At 42.6% G+C, this 22,785-nt stretch overlaps 2 protein-coding genes and 1 non-coding gene across 3 annotated transcripts; 2 read left to right on the forward strand and 1 right to left on the reverse strand.

Annotated features, from left to right (window-relative positions):
* Positions 1 to 1,142: 1,142 nt before the first annotated feature.
* LOC144741296 (alpha-protein kinase 3-like) lies at positions 1,143 to 12,140 on the reverse strand. The gene is given in 17 exon segments (XM_078623884.1): positions 1,143 to 1,488; positions 1,568 to 1,616; positions 1,708 to 1,777; positions 1,779 to 1,926; positions 2,012 to 2,100; positions 2,894 to 3,168; positions 3,254 to 3,289; positions 3,375 to 3,502; positions 3,901 to 4,022; positions 4,024 to 4,049; positions 4,749 to 5,602; positions 6,911 to 7,092; positions 9,303 to 10,581; positions 10,669 to 10,786; positions 11,255 to 11,376; positions 11,702 to 11,725; positions 12,001 to 12,140. Coding segments are annotated over 17 exon segments (4,008 nt in total).
* A 529-nt stretch (positions 12,141 to 12,669) lies between these two features.
* On the forward strand, positions 12,670 to 21,677 carry LOC144741297 (mucosa-associated lymphoid tissue lymphoma translocation protein 1-like; the record flags this gene model as incomplete). The annotated part of the gene is given in 14 exon segments (XM_078623885.1): positions 12,670 to 12,723; positions 13,900 to 14,100; positions 14,462 to 14,600; positions 14,690 to 14,865; positions 15,081 to 15,205; positions 16,036 to 16,295; positions 16,640 to 16,817; positions 16,990 to 17,064; positions 17,236 to 17,363; positions 18,365 to 18,514; positions 18,776 to 18,930; positions 19,401 to 19,517; positions 19,598 to 19,745; positions 21,606 to 21,677. Coding segments are annotated over 14 exon segments (1,978 nt in total), but the record flags the coding sequence as incomplete, so codon positions are not given.
* TRNAH-GUG (transfer RNA histidin (anticodon GUG)) lies at positions 20,586 to 20,658 on the forward strand. The gene has a single exon. It is a non-coding gene; the product is annotated as a tRNA-His (tRNA).
* Positions 21,678 to 22,785: the final 1,108 nt, after the last annotated feature.

Here is a 22,785-nt window from a genome sequence, read left to right on the forward strand (position 1 = left end):
CTTTACAGCTTGTAAAAAAGTTACTATTGCTTGTTACCACGTGTTGGAACAAACAGCTTCTGTGGGTACTTTGCTCTGTGGACCTTTTTACACCACTGTCCATGGGTCAAGTCCACGGTGTATATTGTTGCACGGTGTAACTGCTATTGTTCTTGCAGGAAACATACAATAATAAAAAAACACGTTTATCTGTAAGCCTGTTGCTGCTTTTGCGTTGTCAATGGTAAGACTGGTAACCATTAATGCAGGTATGCAAACCCTTTAACAGATGCAAATAACAGATGCCAAAACACATGCTCTCAAAACCAACTGACCCAAGAAATGCTACAGGATTTGACTTCATGAAGGAGTGTGCTGTGTACAGGTGCAGCTCCAAAAATTAGACTATCATGGAAATTGTCAGTAGTTTTTAGTCAAGATTGTTCAACGTCTATAATTTAAGCCCACAGCTCTGTATCTCAAAATGTTTCAACATTTTGTATAAGGTTTGAGTAAACCATCCATTACACAGTTTAAATACCATAAATCTCAAATCTGAGATACTGGATTTTTTTATTTCGATTAGCTGGAGGATTGAACATTTCAGTTTAAATTAATCTAAATTATATAAAAGTTTTTCTGTTTGAATTACATTACTGGAAAAAGTCAACTTTTCCATGATATTCTTGAGAACTATCAAGAAGCACCTGTAATTCTGAGCTGCATAGAAATGCTGCAAATGGTAGATATCTTTATAAATATCAGATTTTTAAAAAATAATATCAACTCCAGCATGAACATGACACCCTGCACATATTGTACATCACAGATGAACACGCAGACATCAGCCACTCCCTGATCATATCCATAACGAGTGAGACCAAACGGCTTAAATTCTCTTTAGAAAAAAGAAGAGACTTCTTTTTAGGTCGAGGCTGATAAGACACTGAGGCAAATGATTTGAAAGTGTTGTTGGAACACTGACTGCAGTCAGGCACACTCTGCCCATCACCCCACATCCGTTGGCAGCTCTTCAGAGGACATGACTGACTTGCTGGTAGATGGTTGCCATAGCTAGTCACAGGCTTACAATTCTTTGTTTCATTGTCCTTAAGTCTTTTTCTTCTGGAGGGAAACAAATAACTTGAAACCATTAAATCTTCCTACCTTGTTTCAAGAACATCAAGTGGCTCAGTGGGCTTCTCTTTGCTGCCCGATTTGTTGTCGCCACTTTCCTGGACTTTCCTAACGACCTTTGGACTACAATTCGCCTTTCGGGACATCTGCGGGCTTTGGCCCTTACGCTGCAGCTGTGGGCTACAGGATCCTTGACCCAGCTTGCGATTCAGCAGGGGGCTTCTGGAGCCCTTCACCTTGGTGGGCTGCTGCAGACTATCTGCAGTCTTCAGTGGGCGCAGGCCGATAAGGCCGCAGTAGTAGTTGCACTGATGGTGCGTCACAAACTGCTCAAGTACTTCAGGAGAGCCAGAATCTGTTAGACCTTGGTATCTGGAACAGATGGAGGATGACCAGGTCAATGTAGCTATTCTGATGGAGAAGAATCTTTTCACACTATTATGATACAAACCCTTTTGACTTGGTCACAACTTTGATATTGGTGATCTTCATCCCAACACCTGCAGCAAATAAACACAGAGGATGTTTACTATCAAAGATACGTGATAGGATCACTTTTGGAATCATCCTGTGTGTGTATGTGTGTCTTACCCTCCAGCCGAGTGACCAGCAAATTGCCATGTGTCCACTGATAGATCCAGTGTTGGAAGGTGCAGCATTTTTTGCTCGACCTCGGACACAGACCGTGTGATCAATCTGCCTTTAGGATCGGTCATACAGTACTTGAGGAATACGCCGCTCAAATCTGCCTCCACTGTCGCAAATGGCACAGAGTTTGCAGGCCGATACATCAGATATTGAGGAATGACTCTGTGGGTACCACAGACACAAAAGATAATCAAAAAAAAGGCATTTTTTAAAAAAAAAAAAGAGGGGCTATAAATGAGTTACTTACTCTATTGAAGCACCAAAGTTGTCAATAACTCTTGCTTCAGCTGCAAAAATTTTACAGTATTCTCGAATCATGTTTTGGATTTTACACTCCTAGCAGAGAGAGAGATTTGAATCAAACAGATGAATATATTCTTCATTCGTCGAAGTGAAACAAACAACAACAACGTTGTTGCTGGGTTACTCTGCAGGCAACTGGACTTGCAGTTTTCTTGAAGACCTTTCACCGGTCATCCAAGAAGCCTCTTCAGCTCTGTGTTGACTGACAGTTCTGCCGCTAATACTATGTTGGAAAACCGTTGTCTCTGGTGTTTCAGGAAAACTAAGGAGGATTTTCACACCACATCCCTGTATACTTCAGTCCCAGCAACGCTCTGAGGCAGAAACTTGTCCACCCTAAGGACAAAAACACCCAAGACAGGCACTGTCCACAACATTGCACAACCAACATTGTCCAAACTACACGACCGCTACACAGGCGCATGGCTCAACACCACGGGAGGTGTTTCCTCAGGACAGGACTCTGCAGCCCACCTACACCTGAAGGACAATGGTCAGTCCTTTGGAGGATGAAAATGTTCACATCTTGGCCAGGGAAGACTGATGGTTTGAGAGAGGATTTAAAGGGGCTAGTTTTGTTAAATCAGAAAAACGTTCTCACAACAGACGAGGGGGCATAAGACATGATTTATTAATACTCATTCAAATGTGCAATTCTAATAACCCAGTGACCCAACAACTCTCAACGCATCCAAAAACTCACACCCCTTTGTGTGAGTAAACAACCCAACTTATTAGTATAAGTAGCAGAACTCCCCAATTACAAGTCTGGTTGCCAACAAATTGACCCAACGGGTTACTTTGACCAACTTTCACAGACACTCACTTGTTGGGTAATTGTTACATTTCTCTCAGCCAGGTTGCTCTCCTGTCTGGTTCCATATGCGATGGGGTTTTGCACCTTGACGATGCAGGTGCTTCCGGACTCAAACACTGGACTCAGGCCGTAAATAACCTTCACTCTGCTGGCTTTATGGACACAGCCCTCACCAATGTGTACCGTCTCTGTCATGATCCGACCAAAGTATTTGTCACCCCAGCTGCCAGAATTGGCCAGACCTTTGTTGAACAGGAGTGGAGTCATCTCTATCTCCTCTCCAACTGAAGGAGACAGAAACAGGTGGTTTACACAACAACATGGGATCAATAACATCTACTGTGGTGCATGTGTTCTACAAATAATTACCTTCCAAATCATCTTTGAGGAGTATTTCAGACAGAACTGCAGAAAAACAAAGAAAAAAAAACTCTACTGGTAAAATTAATTCATATTTCAGCTGAATTTCCTCTGCAGTGTTGTCTCTTACTGTCTACGCTCAGGAGGAAGTCGGTAGTGTCCGTCCCATATTCATTCTGGATTGTACAACCGTACACACCACAGTCTTGACTCGATGCCAGGACGATAGCCAGTGCTACCTGGCTCTCATCTCCGCCACTTGAAATGGAAAAAAAACACATGATGAGGGACACATCTGTTGACTGACCTTTAATTTTAAGATCATCCACAAGGTGTCACTGCAACAAAGCAGGAAGCGGCGTGCTGCTGATGCAGCAGCTAAAAGCACATATATAGACTTTTAATGCCCCCCTAGAGATGGCAAAATATTGTGTCCGGTTACATCTTCTGTGTCTGGCCAGGTTCTGTGTAACAGCTGTGGGGCCCATGGTCACATGAGCTGGACGTCTCTTTGGTGAGAACATGAGAACGACGGAAGGCCGTGGCATGTTTTCTTACACCCAGATAAAAGCTGTTAATCATTAAAGCAGCATTTTGTTGAGAATAGTTTAGAATGAAATGAAAGTGCTGGTGGTCGGAGGAAACGGGGGGTTTACCTTCTTTTCACCTCCAGAATTTCTTCCTCATCTCTGAACCACTTAATTGTGGAGTCACTGAGCACATTGAAAAACTGGCACCACAGCTTCAGGTGTCCAGACGCGTCTGGGAAAGGCTCTCCCCCGGATCTTACGGATGACCTGCGGAGCTGTCGGCACATGATACCGTATATGTCTGAAGTATATATCATTACCGCACAGACTTCCTAATGCCACAGCTACTTCTGTGTCTACACTACAAGTATTTGATTTCACAATCTGCGTGACTCACACACAACTGGTTTGGATACAATATAGTCTGAATAAATGTAATAATTGTAATAATAACAAAACATCAGGAGGGAAATATTCTCACATCAGACTTCACAGTCTGATGTCAGGGAGGATTGTGGGAATGAACTTATGAGACACATGTGTTGTTCTGTTGGGTGGAAGTGTGCAGGTCAAACCAGGGCCCTATATACTCCTGACTTCCACAATAGGAAATATTAATTCTAAAATATATGATGTTATTTTGTTAGAACAGATTTTTAGTTTTATAGCTGATGCTGATACATTTCATTTGTGTATTTTGTTGTGTGTACCTTGACAACAAGAAAATCTAAGAAATGTTAATTATAATAAATCTATTTTAATGAATCTAATATTTTTTTATTTTAAATATTTCATCAGCTCTTCATCACACACACACATTCATTCCAACAGGTACAGGAAACGACCTTTGTTGTACTGACATCAGCCAACGCCGTCAGTTGTCAACACTGATTTCCATATTATTTAAGATGATCAAAAAAATACCAAAATGATGAAATTATTTTTAGGATGTTGGATTGAAAGATGGTCTTTACCTTTCAGTGGGTCAAACTTCTTTTCCGCAGGCTTCTCCTCGGTCTGAGCTTGCTCCACAACCTTCGGCACGTCCAGCGTGGCCTTTCTGCGGCTCACCAGTGGAGAGCGCCTCTCCATTGGTGGGGTGTTTTGTCCCATGGGAGGCTGTAGTAACGCCGCTCTGCGGGTCTGACTGGGCGACATGTAGGGTGACTCCCTCTTGCTCTGCGTGTCCAGTGTACCTACTCCATCCCCATCTTCTTTACTTTTGGTCAGGAAAATCTTCCTGCGAGCTCCAGAGGCCAGCTCCTCAGGTGTTGCAGAGCGTATGAGGGACAGACTGTCTCTGCGTTTCAGCCGGGGGCTGCTCTCACAAGACAGGGAAGATGTCGGTGTCGAGCCGCCGCTGAGATCTTCGTCTACTCTGTCAGACTGGTGGTCATCCACGGTGATGACAGGGACAGAGGTCATGACCTCAATTTCTGAATCTGGAGCAACCTTTGATACAAATTTACGGAGACTGGCTGGACTTGTTGGTGGTTTGGTGCTTAGTCTCTCCACAGAGGATCTGTTTCTCAGGAGGTCCTCCACAGTCACAGAATTCTCAATCTTGGGTTCTTTTGGAGGGTTTGTTTTCGGAACTTCAGCTGTATTGTCATCTGGTGTTTTCCTGATTGATTTCACTTCAATCATCTGCGTTAGGGCTTCATGTGCCTTCAAGCTAGATATTGCTCTTTTTCTTCCTTCTGGCTTTTCATCGTCTTTCTCTGTTTGTTCAGGCTTTGTGGTCATATCTTTGGCAACACCGTGCTCTGTTCCTCTCGGCCTCTCAGCTGAAGATTCTGTTTCAGTTTGTTGGCACTCAACAGGATTTCTGACGTCAACATCACTCTCATGACAAGTCACAGAGATTGGTGGCACCACAAACACAGGCACTGCTGGAGTTTCAAAAAGCTGTGGTGCGTCTGAATCACAGGTGTTTACATCTTCCTCCTTGTCATCAGTACATGAAATATTTATAATAGGAATTAAGGTGTTGACCACCTGAGGGAGCTGCTCACCGCTTTTCACGTCTGACACAAACATTCCTGTCTCATCATTTAATTGGGCAATTTCCTTGACTTTCTCTGTGGGTGGAAGATCAGAGTCATTCTTCATACCTTTCTGTGTGGGAATAAAATCTGAAGACTCAGCAACACTGTTGATTATTGCTGTTGCGTCATGTTTTTGCTGCAAAGTTGGCTCTGTTTCTGCCTTGTTCAGGGCCAAAATAGTTAATGGCAGAGTGAATTCTTTAAGCTCAGGTTGAATTATTTCAGTATTTGGCATTGTAAAATGTTCATTCGTGTTTGAATCTGCTGGAGTTAAATCTGTGGCGCCCACACTACACAACGATATTTCCACTTGTGGGACTTCCTCTGTGGGCCAAGGCAGCGGTTTCTCTTCACGCACGACATCAACAGGCTCCAGCACAGAAGCACTTTCTTCTTTGTTCTTAGTAACTGAAAGTGACTTTGACTCAACCAGTGCTTCTGCAGTCACATTACAATTCTCACCTTTCTTCTCTACTTCAGTGTTTACGTTTTCTGAAACCTCTTGATTTTGGAGATAGTTGCATGCATTATCTTCTTTCACAAAAGCACAAATTATAGCCTCTCCCTCCTCACTGGGTCTGATTTGTGAGTTTGAACTCTGCGTTGCTCTCTGTTCCTCCTCTTTGCTGTCATCTGCTATAGAAGGAGCACATTCTTGCTGTATTTTTAGGTCAGTCATCTCTGGGGCTGGAGTAGGTGGAAATTCTACATTTACCTTTCGTGAAAAACATTCAACCTTTTCCTTTGCACCTTGTGAACTGTGCGTCTGTATAGTGGACTGAGGTGAAAACATCTGATCTGCTGTGATTGATTCTCGCGTCTCCATTCTCTCTTCCAGTGAACATGGTGTTAAGTCGTTTTTCTCTGATCTGGTTATATCCGGACATGCCTCTTCAGTAGATTTCACTTCACTTTTCTTTTCCAGACATAACTGGTTGTAGGAACTGTCCACCTCCATATCACCTGCCCTGCTCATTTTATCAGCACTCTTCCCTCCCTGCGAAGTTTCAGTGGACGCGTTGCAAACACCATGGCTGTCAGTTGGTGAGATAACGCTGCAAGAGGGAGACCCGTTATCTACCAAACACCTGAGGTTGGATGTGGGAGGAAGGCCTTCCTCTTCAGAGGCAGCTTGACTCTTTGGAGAGACAGACACGTCTTCGCTCAGTGTTGACTCCACTACCTCCACAGGGTGCGGTGATACCACCAGGCAGTCTGGCCCTTGTGGATGTGGGAGAAGCACCATCAGAGAATCGTTTTCCTCCGCCTGCTGAACACAAAAACAGGATTTAAGAGCCTAATCATTTCCATATTAAATGAAACACAGTATGAAACTAAATGCAGAAACTTCACACTCAAACAACCAGTTCTGTGTTTTTTCACAGCAAACATGCGGCATTGACCTTTGACAGTGTGACACTTTTAGACTGAGACACATGCCCTTAAATCAACAGATAAACAGTGACAGATTTCAGACTGCAATGCAACGATACATCCCAGAACAAGAAGAGCATTGAGATCAGTCCATGAACAGCACGGTGATTGATCATTAGCTGAGAGGTAAAACATGAGTCCCTTAAAAAAGGTATATTCTTGTGATTTATGACCTGTCTGTTTATTTTCAGATCTTTCCTCATGTGACGTGTGTGGGTGTTGTGTTTACGAGGAGGTCAGGTCTAGTAATTTTTTTTCAAATCGCCTACATTCTCACCATGAAGAATCCTCTATGTATCAGGCTTCAGTTATTAGTCAGTTATTATCCTTGGGACAAAGTTTAAATAATAACCTCCACCTTTGCTTTTATTCTGAAAGCCAGGGGAATTCCCACATGTGTGAAATGGGTACGTTGTTTGCACTGCATGCAGAGAATGCAACCAAGGCTGTGAATAGATGGTGGAAACAAAGAGGCATTGAAAATTAAAGATTCAATCATTAATGAGGAATAACCTTCACAGGAGAAATATTTGAATTGAAACAAGAGCGAAAACAAAGTTGAAGATCGACCCTACATATGATGTCATGTGTTAGGATTTTCCCCTCATTGTTTGTGGTGCTCACAGCCATAGAATATGTGCAGGGAGTGAAGAAGCCACGTGTAACCTTGTGACAACATATGTAGCCAATAGTGACTACAAAGAAAAAAAGAAGTCACTGCTTTCGATGGAGGGAAACTGGTGTCGTGTTCAGTCTAAATATGACACCCTGGTCATCACTACGCCTTGGTCTGTAAACACACACTGTGGTCTAGTCGCGCAACTCGTGAGAAAACATCCTTCAGGTAAATTATTGACTTCACTCAATCACCCACTGACAAAGCTAAAAAGTTAAAGCACAACAGTAATTCTGTGTTAAAATCAGACTATCACTCTGAAGGTGGATTTAATACAAACCTGGTGACTTCCCTTTCCCGCTTGACAGACATTCACAAACTCACTGCTGCCTAACGTGAAATCCACTGCTCTATTACTGCATTTCTTCAACATGTTTCATCAGCGAACCCAATAGCTAGCTACTACGTTTTAATACAAGACTGACAAAAACACTGTCGTCATATTTAAATAAACACTAAAATCAGATTGCTATGGTTTCCTATCAATATACACAAATTATTTCCGCTCCATTGCATATTTGAATTCAGTGATCTCAAGGATGAGGGACTGGAACAGAAGTTCTGTGTTTGAGAAAACATCCAAATTAACAGGCATGTGTCAGTGGAAAGAATAAGCTACACATATACAGCAAAAATGCTTTTCTGCTGTACGAGCACCAACTCACAGTCATTATCCCACACACTCTCGTGTTCTGTACGCTCATGATGGAAGATGAGAGAAGTACTGCTTCCCTCTTCATTTATTTTAAGATGGGGGAGTGTGGGTGGTTTGTGTGTGTACTTGTGTGTGTGGGGGGGCATCAGAAAGGAGTGCGTCTGTCGTCCTTTCATGCTGAGACATGCCACAAAAGTCCCTCTCTGCTACCTCTCCAACAGAACAACCCAGCCCTTCGTCATACGAGGTCTGTTTGTGGCAAGCTGCCTTTGACGCTCACGTTTCATCATCATGTGAGACATTGCCTTAGTCATCACGATCAACATCTCGCTGGGCCCTGCAGGCAGACAACATCCCCCACCCCCACATATATTTGCCGCAGGTTGCCCAGTTTCCTGTGGTTCCTCATTTCTCCCTCGTTATCTCATTTGCCTTGTCACTCTTGCATAATCAATGACAAACCACTCTCCAATGGCAAGTTTGACTAATATCACCAATTCCATACAGTATGCTGGGAAACACCGGTATCATCTGACCTCAGCATACTGACCACAGGTGTCTGTCAATCGGTGTAAACTATGTCAACTATGACACAGTTAACAATTTGCTCTGGAAGTGGCTCATGTCGTATACTATCTTGTCACAAAAATTCATCCTAAACATATATATCTTTCTCAAGTGGCACCCGGTTGCCCTTCAGGGCCACTGTACGTACCTCAGTAAGAAGCGCAGATGAGGCCATTTCTTCACCTGGACCACTGCTTTGTGCCTCCGCCTCCATGGCCTGCACAAGAGTTTCAACCTCTTTGACACTGTGCACCACCGGTTCTTCTTTGCTCTCCAGGTGCGATTCATGAGCTGGAGGCGGGTCTGTGTGTGGAACGCTATCTTCATGTGTTGTTTCGACCTCGAGTGGCACTGACTGGTGTTCGATAGCTACAGGCATCTGAAGCTCAGTTTCCATAGGTACAACTTCAGGTTGAGGTTTGTCCACCTCTCCACGATGCTCTGGTTGAAGCCAGTAAGATGGGGGTGGTGTTTGTGAAAGCGAGTGGTCAAACTCTTTTTCCTTTTTCTCAATGGGCTCACGAGGGTCCCTCTTCCCTTTACCAAAGAAGAAGTCTTTGACTGTGTGGAGCATAGAGGAGATGGAGGCCTGTATGTTATGATGGTCATGATCCTTGTGACCCTTTCTGTGGTGTTTTACCTCCGAGCCATGCCTTTGGTTGTCTGCTGTCTGCACCATCTCCAATAACCTTTCTATTTCTTTCTCCCTTTCCACTGTTAATTCTTTTTCTCGCTCATGCTCTTCCTCAGGTGCTTTTTCTTCTTCCCTCTCATTCTGCTGCCGTTCTTTTTCTCTTTCGCTCTCTTCAGTGACATTTACAATCGTTTTGTCCACCTCTTTGGAGTTCTGTATCTCCTCAGCAGCCTGGGAATGAAGAGTCTCTGCAAGAAAGTGTGCTAGACTAATTCCGCCATCATAGCAGTTTTCCCCTCCGTTCCCCATCACGTGGTTACGACTGCTGCTGCTGTTAACTCCATCAATATTATTGGTGATCTTCATTTTCTTTGTAGCTAAAACATCCACAGATGGTTGTAGCTCCTTCTCTGGGTTCAAGCCTGAGGATGCCACAGGGTGTGTTTCCTTCACTTCAGCAGTGACTCCATTGGGTTCTGACCCAAGCTGCTCCACGACCTCAGGCTCCTTGACTGCTTGAATCTGCTTTGGTTCCAAAATGGGTCGTTTCCTCTGGGGGCGTTCAGGACTAACCTGTGGTTTCTCTTTATGAATGTCTTCTTTCGCCTGCTTCTTGCTGTGCTCCTCTGTATCTTTCCTCTTCTTCTCTGCTTTCTGCTTCAGCTTGGCAAAGAACCTCTGGTGGATCTGGTACTCACTCATGGTGCCGACCTCCAAAACCCCAGAGCAGGAGACAATACCTTTGCTGTTGCTGGCTGAGACCTGATAAATGGCTGCATCATCCAATGTGCAGCTGTAAGAAGAAACAGCCATTAATTCCACACAGGTAGTTCAAAAGGAAGATGCATTTACATGAACATTTACTTGTTTTATTACGTACTTGTAAATGTGGAGGGTGTGAGTTTTTCCATTTCGGCGAATTTCATATTTTGGGAGTCCACAGTAGCGGTCCATTTCTGTGTCATCTTTATACCATTTCAGTTCCGGGGCAGGGTAACCTGTGTGTATGGATTTACTTGTTTTAACATCCAATCGTCTGCAGTCTTAACAGGCCTAGAGCTGCAACCTGAAGAGGCATGTTGTGCTGAGAATAATCTAATTATATGGATGACTAGGCGAACAAAACATTCAGCAATCATGATCCAGCAGAGATTTTTTAGTTTGTTAGTAATGATTAAAGAGGAGGAACAGCTGTTGCTGTTGGATGAGTGAATCAGCATGCAGTAATAAAAACCCATCTCCATGGAGAGTTGGAAATCCATCTTAACATTTGTGGTTAGACTTGATTGACAAATGAAGCCAACAAATGAAGACATTTTGGCTTTCGGTTTAGTGGAATCTTTCATTAGTTCGGATTAGTCACATCCTATCTTCAAGTGACAAACAATAAGAAACGTGGCAGTTACTTCAACAGACAAGTCAACAAGCAGTGACACGCTAGTCAGCAACATTTACAGGAGGTTTACCTGACACCACACAGGTGAACTTCACATTACAGTTCTCAGACACTGCTTTAGATTTCAAAGTGGTCTCAAAGGACGGCTGAATGTCTTCAGTCAGTTGAGCCATAACGCTGCACAAAGTGCTCCTGAGGGTGACATCGATACATCATTTTTTAAACAATATACAGTTTTTATTTCACGTATTTAACGTCCGCACAACTGTGCAGTAACATTCCAACTATTTGCTAAAGACTGTTAATGGAAATCTCTGGTAGTGAAAGAGTCTGAAAAGGGCGACGAGGCATGTGAGATGTCAGTGGAAAAAATAAAACAAAGAAACTGCGCACTAAAACTCAACGAACTGGACAATCACATTACATTTAAAATGTGTGTATGTTTCATTCTTGGGGGTAAACCAGTTTTTGCGGTTAAGATATTAGTTGGGAGGGATGTTTCAAAAATGTGGATTACCTTGTTGGCCTGTAGTGTGAATACCTTGAATAGCTATTCAGAGAGGAGGCAAATGAAGGGACATTAATGATCGATTGAGATATGGTTTTATGGAGACTAGTTTGATATCTGCTCCCCTCTTCAATAAAAGAATCCATTTTAATCTAGTTATTGTCATGTTATTTATCTGACATTGTCTTTGTCACTGATTCAGTTTTTTCAGTTTCAGCATTTTTTCATCATTTTAACTCTTACCTTGATGCACATATATGTGTTTAAAAGAAACAAACAAAAATTCACATCAAGACAAGTCTGTCTACCTGTTTTCAGGCCTAACGTTTGAGAGGTATGTATTGCGGCTCTCTGAGCGGCCATTAGAAGAGCTGCCCTCCTCTTCGCTGAAGCTGCTTGTCCTCCCATTGCCAGAATAAGATCGAGTCATTGGCCTTCTGGAAGTCATTGTCCACTGAAGTAATTCACAAATGTAAGATCCACAAGAAGAAGACCACTCCTCATTCACGTCCACGGCTTGTCAAAGCCCAGATCAAAGGTGGATTTTGTTAGTCATGTAAAAAACCCCTGGAGGAGGAAAAATGAGACTGATGTGATTAAACTTAAACTGGATGACACTTACAAACAGTATAAATTGCGTTGCTATTGCAATACACACTGACCACAAACAAAACTGACCATGTCCTTTCTGACCAAGCAAAGTACTTCAATTGGAACAAGTTATAAATAGTTTCAGCCATCAGGTTGTTGGGTTGTTTGGGATCAAACACAATGAAAAAATGTCATTCTAAGAGTTTTGCATGCAATTCATGTGTCTCCCAGGCTATGTAAAACATGGTAAAAGTTCAAACTTACCATTCAGGTGTTATTGGGGTTTCTTTGGAGCCGGAGACTGTGGAGAAAATCTCTGTAACTGCCTATCAGAGACACGCATGTGTTGCCAGTGGAGCCCCTATTTTTAGCTGGCCCACAAATAGATGCAAGAGCACATTGGATTTTCCAAACTAGACTTAAGACTTCACAAAGAGAAAGTCTAAAACCTAAACTGAATAGTGGTCATCATTAAAAGCAATGATGAATTCCTAAAAATCTGTCATCAGCCTCTCCTCAGTGGTCATACAATGACAAAATATCATTGCTTTGTGAAGATCCAGCAAAATAAGGGAAAAAAAATAAGTTTCCCACGGAGGTCAGACACTGTCAGAGACTGGACGTCAACATGCAACACATGTCGGTAGAGTATAGCTCATGATCACTGATGACGTTGATCTAGGCTTCAAGAGTTGGTGAAGGACAGCCCCCCTGACTTGTTGCAACACAGGGTCAAACATGGTGACCACTGGCTGCTTGAATTCCATATCAATCAGACAAAGACAGGATCAGCAGGCAAATCTGATGCTGTAGTCTGGATATTCTTGCTGTGATAGGGGTGGGGCTGTTTAGGTTAATTTGAAGATATATGACATCAGATCATGTTAGACAGTTTATGGTACAAGAGTAACAAATGCAGATTCAACTGCCAGAAGAGTGTGTATTTCATAACGTGTTTTTTTTTATTAACGTTGCAGGATTTTATGTAGCATTGTGCAGTGTGACTGAGCTTTGAACATATTGTAATGATTTTGATTTTATGAACACCAATGGCTTATCAGCTATTATTACATTCCAAACTCAACCAAAGCCCGTCTCTGAAAATGAGCGATCGATTTTTACCGTAATGTCAAGAATAGTGTCTCCACCGTAATTTCCGTCACATTCTCAACCAGGAAGAAAACAGCTTGTATTAAAAATGTCAGTCTCTTACATGTGGTGTTTTAATTATAACAAATAATATACTCTTCCCCTTTTCCCCCTCACCCTTGCAACCACTTTAGAGGCCGATGCGGTGCGCGCGTATTAGAAGGCTAACGGTAATGCGTGTGTGCTCTGTGTTTCCGAGAAAGGGGAAGAGTTTTCTTCTCCGTGTGATTTAAGTTATGAAGCTCAGAGAAAGACCTTTTCATAGCTGCTCGACGAGGCTGACGGCAGGTATTCACTGAGCAATGTCTGCTGACGCTGCCATTGCTTTCTGGCAGCTTCTAAGACGATTTACCCGCTCTTTCCTCCAGTAGCAGTAGCAGTAGTAGTAGTAGTACAGAAAACATCTGGCCAACAAGAAGAAGATGATGCGTTACTGACCGAACCTTCTACTGTGGAATAATGATCAGAGGTATGTTGTATTCCACACCGCCACCGCCTGTGTGAGTGGACTGCCAGTGACTGTTGTACCTGTTGTACCGTCAGATATCGCTATAATATGCCAGCCTGTCAGTGTGTGCGTGCCCAAGAACCACCCCGTGACTGTGAGCGTCCGCGCGGAGGGCTCAGGTGTGCTCCGGTACCAGTGGTTCACGGACGACATCCAGGAGGTAAAAAAATATATCAGTCATACGTCACAGTGGAACAAAGGCGCAATAATATTGTGTTTTTATGCTCCACTCCTCATCTTACCTCAGTATGATGTATTTCTGTATAAGATATTCTCAAAACCTGTAATTGACTGAATGGGGTGTGTGTATATATTTATACACACACACACACACACACACACACACACACACACACACACACACACACACATACATATACATACACACACACACTCACACGTATATATATACATATATATTCAGTCTTCTCTTCAGTTTATTCTAAAAGGTTTTCCTGCACCGGTTTGGGACTCCTAACAGACACATTTGCTTTTTAAGCTTCTAATTTATTGTTTTCAAGGTGTGTGGTGGAACTCAAGCAGACCTGACCTTCAAAGCTAAGAGGACTCATCGCTATGTGTGCAGAGTGAATAATGAATACAGCAGTTGGGTGTTCAGTGTCTGGGTCAAAGTGAAGGTGCTGGATGTTGATAAATCAGGTACACATCCTCCGTTCTGATTTCTGTCCAATGTAGCACTCACGTTTCAGATAGGCTTCATTCTATGTATTTTTATCTCCAAACTACAGGTTTGCCCGAGCATTGGCAGGGTGAGCCCCACATTGCTGTCAACCCTAAACCCCAGAGGGTCCGAGAAGGCGAGAAACTCACTCTCCGCTGCGCTGCCTTTGGCAATCCTGCTCCAAGCTATCAGTGGTACAGAAATGGACAGCTGCTGTTTGAACAGACTAGTGACACGCTGCAGGTAAGGAAGGAGAGACTGGTGAGACGTGTGTGTGCGATGGAACACAAAGAAATCCATGAATTTTCTCACCTCTGCTGGAAAGAGCTTCTTATGTGAATGTTGTGTTACTATTACAACCGTCAGTTTGACAAGTGTCAAGTGAAGAAAACTCTTGTTTTGAATTTGTGCCAATACCAATAAAATCTGACTTTAACTGATTAATTGTGGTATGCTAGGTGGAGCAGACCAAAGCTGAGGATGGGGGAACATACCTGTGCTCAGTGTCTAATGTGATAGAAGAGCGATGGAGTGAACCAGCTGATGTCGACATTGGTGAGAAACAGAAACTTATTTTAATGGTGTTGTAAAACCATTGTCTTCCAAAGCTACCGCTATGCATGGCAATTTCTTCTCATTTGACTTCCTTTTCCAATGAAGGCCTGCAGTGAAACACACTTCTTCACACCCGTTTGCTTCTACTGATGTTGCTCTTAGGCTGTTATTTGTTTCCATTTTGCTGAAGGTACTTTCCCATCACTGCAGGCTAAAAAGGAAGTTGTTAGAATCCAAGTTCTATTTCAGCTGAGCCTAGACAGGAACAGGAAAGTGATGTAAAGTGAAACTTGATTTCACAGATTTTCCAGTTAATTTATAATAATAATATTAGATATTACAATATTAATAATAATATTAAACTCGCAGTATTTATAGACCACTTGTTGAATGAAACATTACAAAGTGCTTTCCACAGCAGAATAAAGAAAGGAATAAATATGAAAATCCCATTCAAGTGTAAAAAACATTAGGGAAACTGGGTGGAATTTAATAAAAAAAAAGGTAGCTAACAGTTGAATAAAATTAGTAAGAGCAAAATAAGAGTGGATAAAACACGTTAACAAGATATGAAGACCTGGTGTAAAAAAACAAGTTTATAAATTGTGTTTTAAGAAGTGCTGTGACAATTAAAATGAGTAAGAAAACAAAATAATGAAAGTTAAGTACGAATCAAGTACCTTCGTGTGACAGCAGCATCTGTGATTTCTTTTGATAATATACGTCCGTTGATGTTGATCTGCTTCTTTATTATACCTTCTAGTGCAAAAGGATCTGCTTCCTCCTGCAGTACTCACAGGTATGGTTTTATAGACCAATCTCCTCCTCAGCTGATAACTGTTTTTAGTGTGCCGGCAGGGAAAACAATCCATAAAAACTATAAATAAATTCTACTTTGTTTACTTTTGTTTCAGCTACCGATAAAGTCGCTCTGCTTATTGGAAACCTGAAATACACCAACCACCCTGCCTTAATGGCCCCTGTTATGGATGTACACGAGCTAGCTCACTTCCTGCAGCAGCTCGGCTTCCGAGTGGTTTCCCTGCTGGATCTCACCAAGGAGGAGATGCTGGCGTGTATCGAGAGGTTCATTCAGCTGCTTGACACAGGAGTTTATGGTGAGTGCACTTTACTCAACTCAGATTTATTTATATAGCACCTTTCATATGTTTATGCAGCCCAATAAAATGCAACAATGAAAGCTATAAGAGTCAAATAAACAACAATGGAAAACACTAGAAATAGAAAAACACCAGTAAAACAATAAAATGTCAAAAGTTAGCTAATTCAAACTACAAATTTATTACAACTGTTTGATGGTGTTTGTTTGACTGCTTTGGGAGTTAAGGAATAAAATCTCAGACAGGAGACCTTGATTTAAATTTGAATCATTCAAATATGCTACCACAATCCTAATGTCCGACTAACACTAAATAAAACTAAATACCATCACTCTTGTCAGGCCTGTTCTACTATGCGGGACATGGGTATGAACGTGCCGGGCGGAATTACTTGGTACCTGTTGATGCTCCGCAACCTTACTGGCCTGAAAACTGCATCTGTGTGCAGCGGGTCATGCTGAGAATGCAGGAAAGACAGACTGGGCTGAGCGTGGTCCTATTGGATACCTGCAGGAAATGGTACCAGCATTCACTGACTATGACACGTTTCATATCAAACTATCAAACTTTCATATCAAAAAATTGCATTGTTTTTAATATGTCAACTGTTTACTGGCTAGCCAGTTTACTGTGTAAGTTATCTGAATTTAATTCAGTTAGAAAGTTATTGCAACAACGTTGTTTTGTTCAGGTACAACCAGGACTGCATCCCTTCAGCCATTATGCCAATGGGACCTAGTGGGAATACTGTTTATGGCTATGCCACGTATGTACTTCTTATTTTAATATACAGAATACAGAAAATACAGAAACCTGTACCAAAAAACAAGTGTCATTTAATAAGTGTGATTTACCTGTGACAGAGCAGTGATGTAGAATGGAACACTGAGTCATAGTTTGAAAACTATATGTTTGATTCATCTGTCAACCAATACAGATGTGAGGATGCTGAGGCTTTTGAGGTCCAGGATGGAGGGAAAAGCACTGGAATCTTCACCAAATACCTGAACAAGCACATCCTCCAGTCTGAGAAAGTCACACATGTCTTAGAGAAGGTGTCCGAGGGTAGGTGGTACCGGCGATGCTGTAACACTTCAATGTGTCAATGGAAGAATTAGTCTGAAAAGATTGTGTTCTAAAGATAGCTGTAGGGTTTTTGGACTGTGCTGGGATTTTAGTATGGACGTACCGAGGATTTTTTCCATCCATGCAGGTATGAAGGTCCATGGTAAACAGATCTCAAGGGAACAGTTTGTTCCGGTGGTCACACTGCAGACGAGTTTTGTAACCACTGGCAACTCACATTGGCGTTATTTAATCTTGTCAGGACTTATCAGTGACTGAACAATGCTGGGAAGTTCACCAAACTAAAGTGTTGTTTTTCAATCCATTGATTTGGTTATGAAAAAAAATGAAGGTGCTGTTAGCGTGTGACCTCATTCCCTGGAAATTTACACAGTTGGTTTAAGCAGCAAGCAACATGAGACCTGCAGAGTGCAGGACAGCTGCTGTGTGAGCTGGGCAGCCCCTTGCCACGGCGCTCACAAGTTCACGCTCCAGTCAGCTTATATGGGGTGTGTTGTCTCTTTGAGGTTGTCATTCATTTGATTAAAAAACAGGAATTATGAGTAGTAGCGATGGAATTCACATCCATTTTCTGCTGTTGTTTTTTGGCGTCAATTCTCCTTTTCCAGGAATAATTATGGGTGGAAAAAGTGATGTTGATGATTAGCTGGCAGTTGGTCATCAATGACGCCAAAACTTTGACGCATTTATTGAAAAAGTGACTGGACTGTGGAGCAAAGAAATGTTGAAAGTTAAAAGGGGTTTTCCACAACTCGTTTGGTCAATTAATATGAATGGCTATACTTGTTTTAGTTTTCCTTAACTTCCTCAAAATCAGCCACGTGTGTCTGACAAACTTTATCTAAAAATAACTCCCTGCTGTTGCATAAGCAAAGACTGCATCTGTTGTGTGTATTTACCATTTGGTGAAGCCTGCATAAGAGGGAAAATAACAGTTGTGACATGTATCATATTTATCTTTGTCAATCTTTACTCACCAGATCTTGGCAGAGATCCTCTGGTCAGGGGCAAGCAGGCTGTGGAGATCAAACACACCATAAAAGAACCTCGTTCGCTGGCCGATCCAGTTAGGATTACTGGTCACACACGGGAAGTTAAAGTGAGGGACGCCTGTTGGAGACAAGCAAATAGTGAGTTGGAGAAAATGTCATTGTCACTGGCATATTCACTCATTTGTTATCTTGACTCAACTAGAGATATTATCATACATACTAAGAAACACACTTCCTACACTATGGGCTGTCAAAACCTATTTGCACACGCTGTGGTTTGATGAGATATTTTTAGCATTTTCTTTCATAAAAGCAATTCCTGGTGAGAAAATTTAAGTTGTGGTGTGGTACATTTACCATTTCTGTTACTGTTATGATAAACAACTTTTTCTTCTTTAGAGCTGCCAGTGAGGAAGTGCCTGATGTTTCTCTGTGGAGTAGAAGTGGAAGTCAGCTTTTCCGCTTTGTACTCAAATGTCTTGGTGGCGTTTGGCGTTATAAAGACAAAAGGTCCCAGAACAGAGGACTGCGCCATCATGATGCGGAGCATACCTGTAAATATTTGCTTTGTTTATTTTCATCTAATACTCTAGAACTACAGGATTTGCATAAAGACATTCTTTTGGCACTTTTGATGACACCTACACACTCGCTAGTACCTGAGCTATCCAGTGTTAGTCCAGTGCAATAAAATGTTCCACTGTTGAGAAGTGAAAGTCTTCATCATACATTTTCCATTAGCCAGCAAAAAGTTGACCATTCACCCACACATGTCACGTCTGAGGAAGCTCTGCCCTTATATAGGCTTCCTGCTTCCACCCAACTAAAACCACACAAGGACTGGAGGAAGGATGTGGTAATAGTAATGTACTCGCTGTAGTCATAGCCATACCCACCCTTCCTTGGGCCATACTGACATCTAGTGGTGCACTATGGCACCTGTTGCAATGCTTTTCATGTCAACTGAGAGAAAACAGCATGTTCTCCTATTATTCTGACAAAGTACTGTTTTCTGAATTCTTAGCCAATGGAAGACATTTTTTCCAGCCCTGGCAGGTTGGAGGAGATGGACTCCATATTGTTTGAGAACTCTGCTAGTCCGGACTGTATTCTGCGTCTTTGTGCTCTTCAAAAGCTAAACGTACGTATTCACTGATCCTATGTGAGAGGTTATTTCTGTAAAATTGAATATGTACATTTAATGAATTCTGTCTTCATTAGGAGTCAGTGATCATCGAGGTGGAGCTGAACTATACTCATACGAAGAGTAAGCTGCGTCTTACAGAAAACCAACAAGTGGACATAGGAATGCCTTTGGTGGCGTCCTGTAAGTTAAACAAGAGAAATGATACGACCAAGAAACAAGAGGGTGCTTGTGCTCAAACAACGGCCAACCACTCGAGTAGTAAACCACCGCTGAATCAGACTGCGGCTGGTCCATGTCGCCCTTATACCAGAAAGGCTGAATGTGTTGCCAAAGTTGCGCTTACAATCCGCAACGAACCTGAAGAGAACGATGAGAATGAACTGCTAGAATTCAGCCATGGCCGTCATGGGTAGTAGAAGCTTCTGGTCCTATTGTTGTAAATAATACTTTGATGATTTAATGTGTCGCAGTTACGTAGTGAAATAGCTGTCTGTTGTCTGTGGTTGATGAACGTTGTTTTTGTGGAAACAATCAGCCTTTAATTATTCGTTCTGCACTGAATTATCACATATTTTGTCAGGAACTGGGTCAGTAGCCATGAAAAAAAGCGAAGGAAGATGCAGGCTGAAGGCAACATTACATTAGATAATGGCAACCTATCAAAAAAAACAATAAACCAAAAATACTATGAGGTGTGAATGTCAGTAAAGTCAGTAGTGAGAGTTTGTGAGTGCATTTGTATGTGAATGTATTTGCATCCATGCTCCGTCCTCCATTACCTGCAGCATTATAAAAACAGCAACAATATAACAATCATAAAGCCAGGGAACTGTCACACTTGACCTGGGTATCATTTTTGCACAAAATATCTGTACAAATATTACTTTTGTTTGATACTTTTTCCAATAGTGGCAAAACAATTAATATTTTCATCCTAGTTAGAATTACTGTGATATATTTGTCAAATAAAAAGCTACCAGACTTATATCTCAGTTTATCGCTCTCACTTTCCATTATAGATAAACCGAAAATCTGAGAGTACCTGGCCAGCTGTGTTAGCTCGCCGTGATCGTATAGTGGTTAGTACTCTGCGTTGTGGCCGCAGCAACCCCCGGTTCGAATCCGGGTCACGGCATTGGTTCTATTTGTCGTTTTCCTTTTTCCTGAGTTAGAATGGAAACAGAAATCCGCTGACTGATTTCAGAAGACTTTTCTTTGATGTCAGACCTTCATACCTTGGGCCCCTTTCAGAAACTGGGTTTCCCTTCATTACAGGATTAGTAAAATCTCAACTATTTTGAATTGTTTTCTGGAATGCGCCCGTTTTTTTGGGTTTTGTTTCACCTCACTGACTTTGACGTTACAGATTGATCTTCAAAAGAACAAACAAGAGAACAAGTGCACTGATACCTCAACGCACTAACTAAATTTGTCCTGTAGTGGGCAGTATAGCCTCAAGTTTGTCGCGATACAGGACGTGATAAAACCACATCTCCTCCAAGTTTGGCACAACATTAACATTTAATCAGAGTGCTATTTTTTACTTTCATTCCTATTAACATTACCACACAAAACAAAGCTGTAGAAATGGTATGGTTTATTCATACTAACCAAGGGATTTTTTCATACATTTGTCAAATCAAAAACTACAGTATGTTTTTTGTATGTGGGGCCGTGGGGTGTTGGCAGAGCGAGCAGCATGTCTCTGAACATTTTTAATTAGATTTGGTGTGGAGGTTAAACGGTAAAGTGCGGTGAGTGACAATGCTCCTGTTGGTTCATGCTGACGTCAATTATTAGGACCCGCCCCCCTGGCTGCAGCCTGGAGTGACAGCGGTGAACGGTGAGGGAGATAACCCCCTCCCACCCCCACCCCCCCACCCCCCACCACCACACACACACACAGATACAGCTATAAGCAGAGCCGGAGCCCTGGACGTGGATGTGGCTCCCCTCGGTTGTACTTTCAGTTCGGGACCATGGTGCTCGGCCGGGCGTCTGGACGCTCCGGGCACCGCGGCGTGTGGTCGCTGTGACGTTCGCCGGATCGCTGCTCTTCTGTTTATTGTTCTGGTCCCTCAGACGCGGAGAAGATGTTGAGCCGATTCATGAGTGGCAGCATCAGGAATCTTGAGCGGGAATATAGCTGCAACCGTGAGACTGCTGGGATGATACGGAGTATACGTGCACCATCCAGGTCAGTGAGACACTTCTCCTTCTCTGTACACTGGTGATGGTCAGTAGCTGGCACATAAAACATCCCGTGTCTGACCAGGGGTCCACACACACACACAACACGTCCCCAACTGCTGGTGTCCACTGAGAGGCACTGGAAAGTGTAGATTTCTTCTTGGTGCCATTTCATACTAACAAGGAGAATTTAGACTGATCTATTTGCATCACATGACCCACCAGTACATTTACACATTTCCTTCCAGGCTTTGAGACTGTGTATGACACAGGAGACAAAGCAGATGCCTTTCAGCTCAGGCTGATGTCAGAGGAGCATATGGGTATACCATCCTCTGTAAAGTTTCCTGGTGTACGCTGGTGTGCTTATGAAATGTTAATTCAAGTTGTTTCTGTGATAATTTCCCTCCATGAATGCTGCAACTGGTACCCTCGCAGAAGAAACAAGTAAGGCACTTGTAAGGATAAAAGCTGGCACTCCAGGGAATATCTCCTTGTACCTTTTTGTCCCTCCACTGCAAGCGTTGGTGATCATGCAGTTTTGTGTTTATGCTGATTTCCTCTGAAGTTGGTTAAAGAGCCTGTCACATTCATTCCAAGACAATTTTCTTTCATTTGGTGGATGCTGCAGCAGAGATGCAAGAAAAGAGGTGTGAAGCATTCAAGGGAGAACAGTCTGCAGCATGCAGACACGTTAAAACATATAAGCAACATGAACCTGCCATGTAGAACACTGAAACATTAATGAAGATCTGCCAACATTCTTGCCAGCTTTTGATATCCTTTGTCATCAACGAGGCCTGCACTGCAATCACTCTCCTCATCTCCTCCCAGGAGGAATCGTGAAGTAGATGCTGCAAATTAATTAGATATCGTGATGCTGAGCTTCCAGGTTGTAAACAGACCTGCGTCTCTGCAGTGAGAACCGAGCCAGATGGACTGCGAAGCCAGCAGGTGTGCTGTTTTAGCAGCAGAGTGGAGTGGTCTGGGAGGCTGACGTCAGTGAGGAGGGGAGCAGAGCGACAGAGGTCTGCTGCGAACCGTTTGCCATGCTGACAATCTCTGTAAAGAC

The sequence above is a fragment of the Lampetra planeri genome, unplaced genomic scaffold, assembly GCF_965212315.1.
Source record: "Lampetra planeri unplaced genomic scaffold, kcLamPlan1.2.h2 scaffold_495, whole genome shotgun sequence".
In the NCBI taxonomy this organism is placed as follows: Eukaryota; Metazoa; Chordata; class Hyperoartia; order Petromyzontiformes; family Petromyzontidae; genus Lampetra; species Lampetra planeri.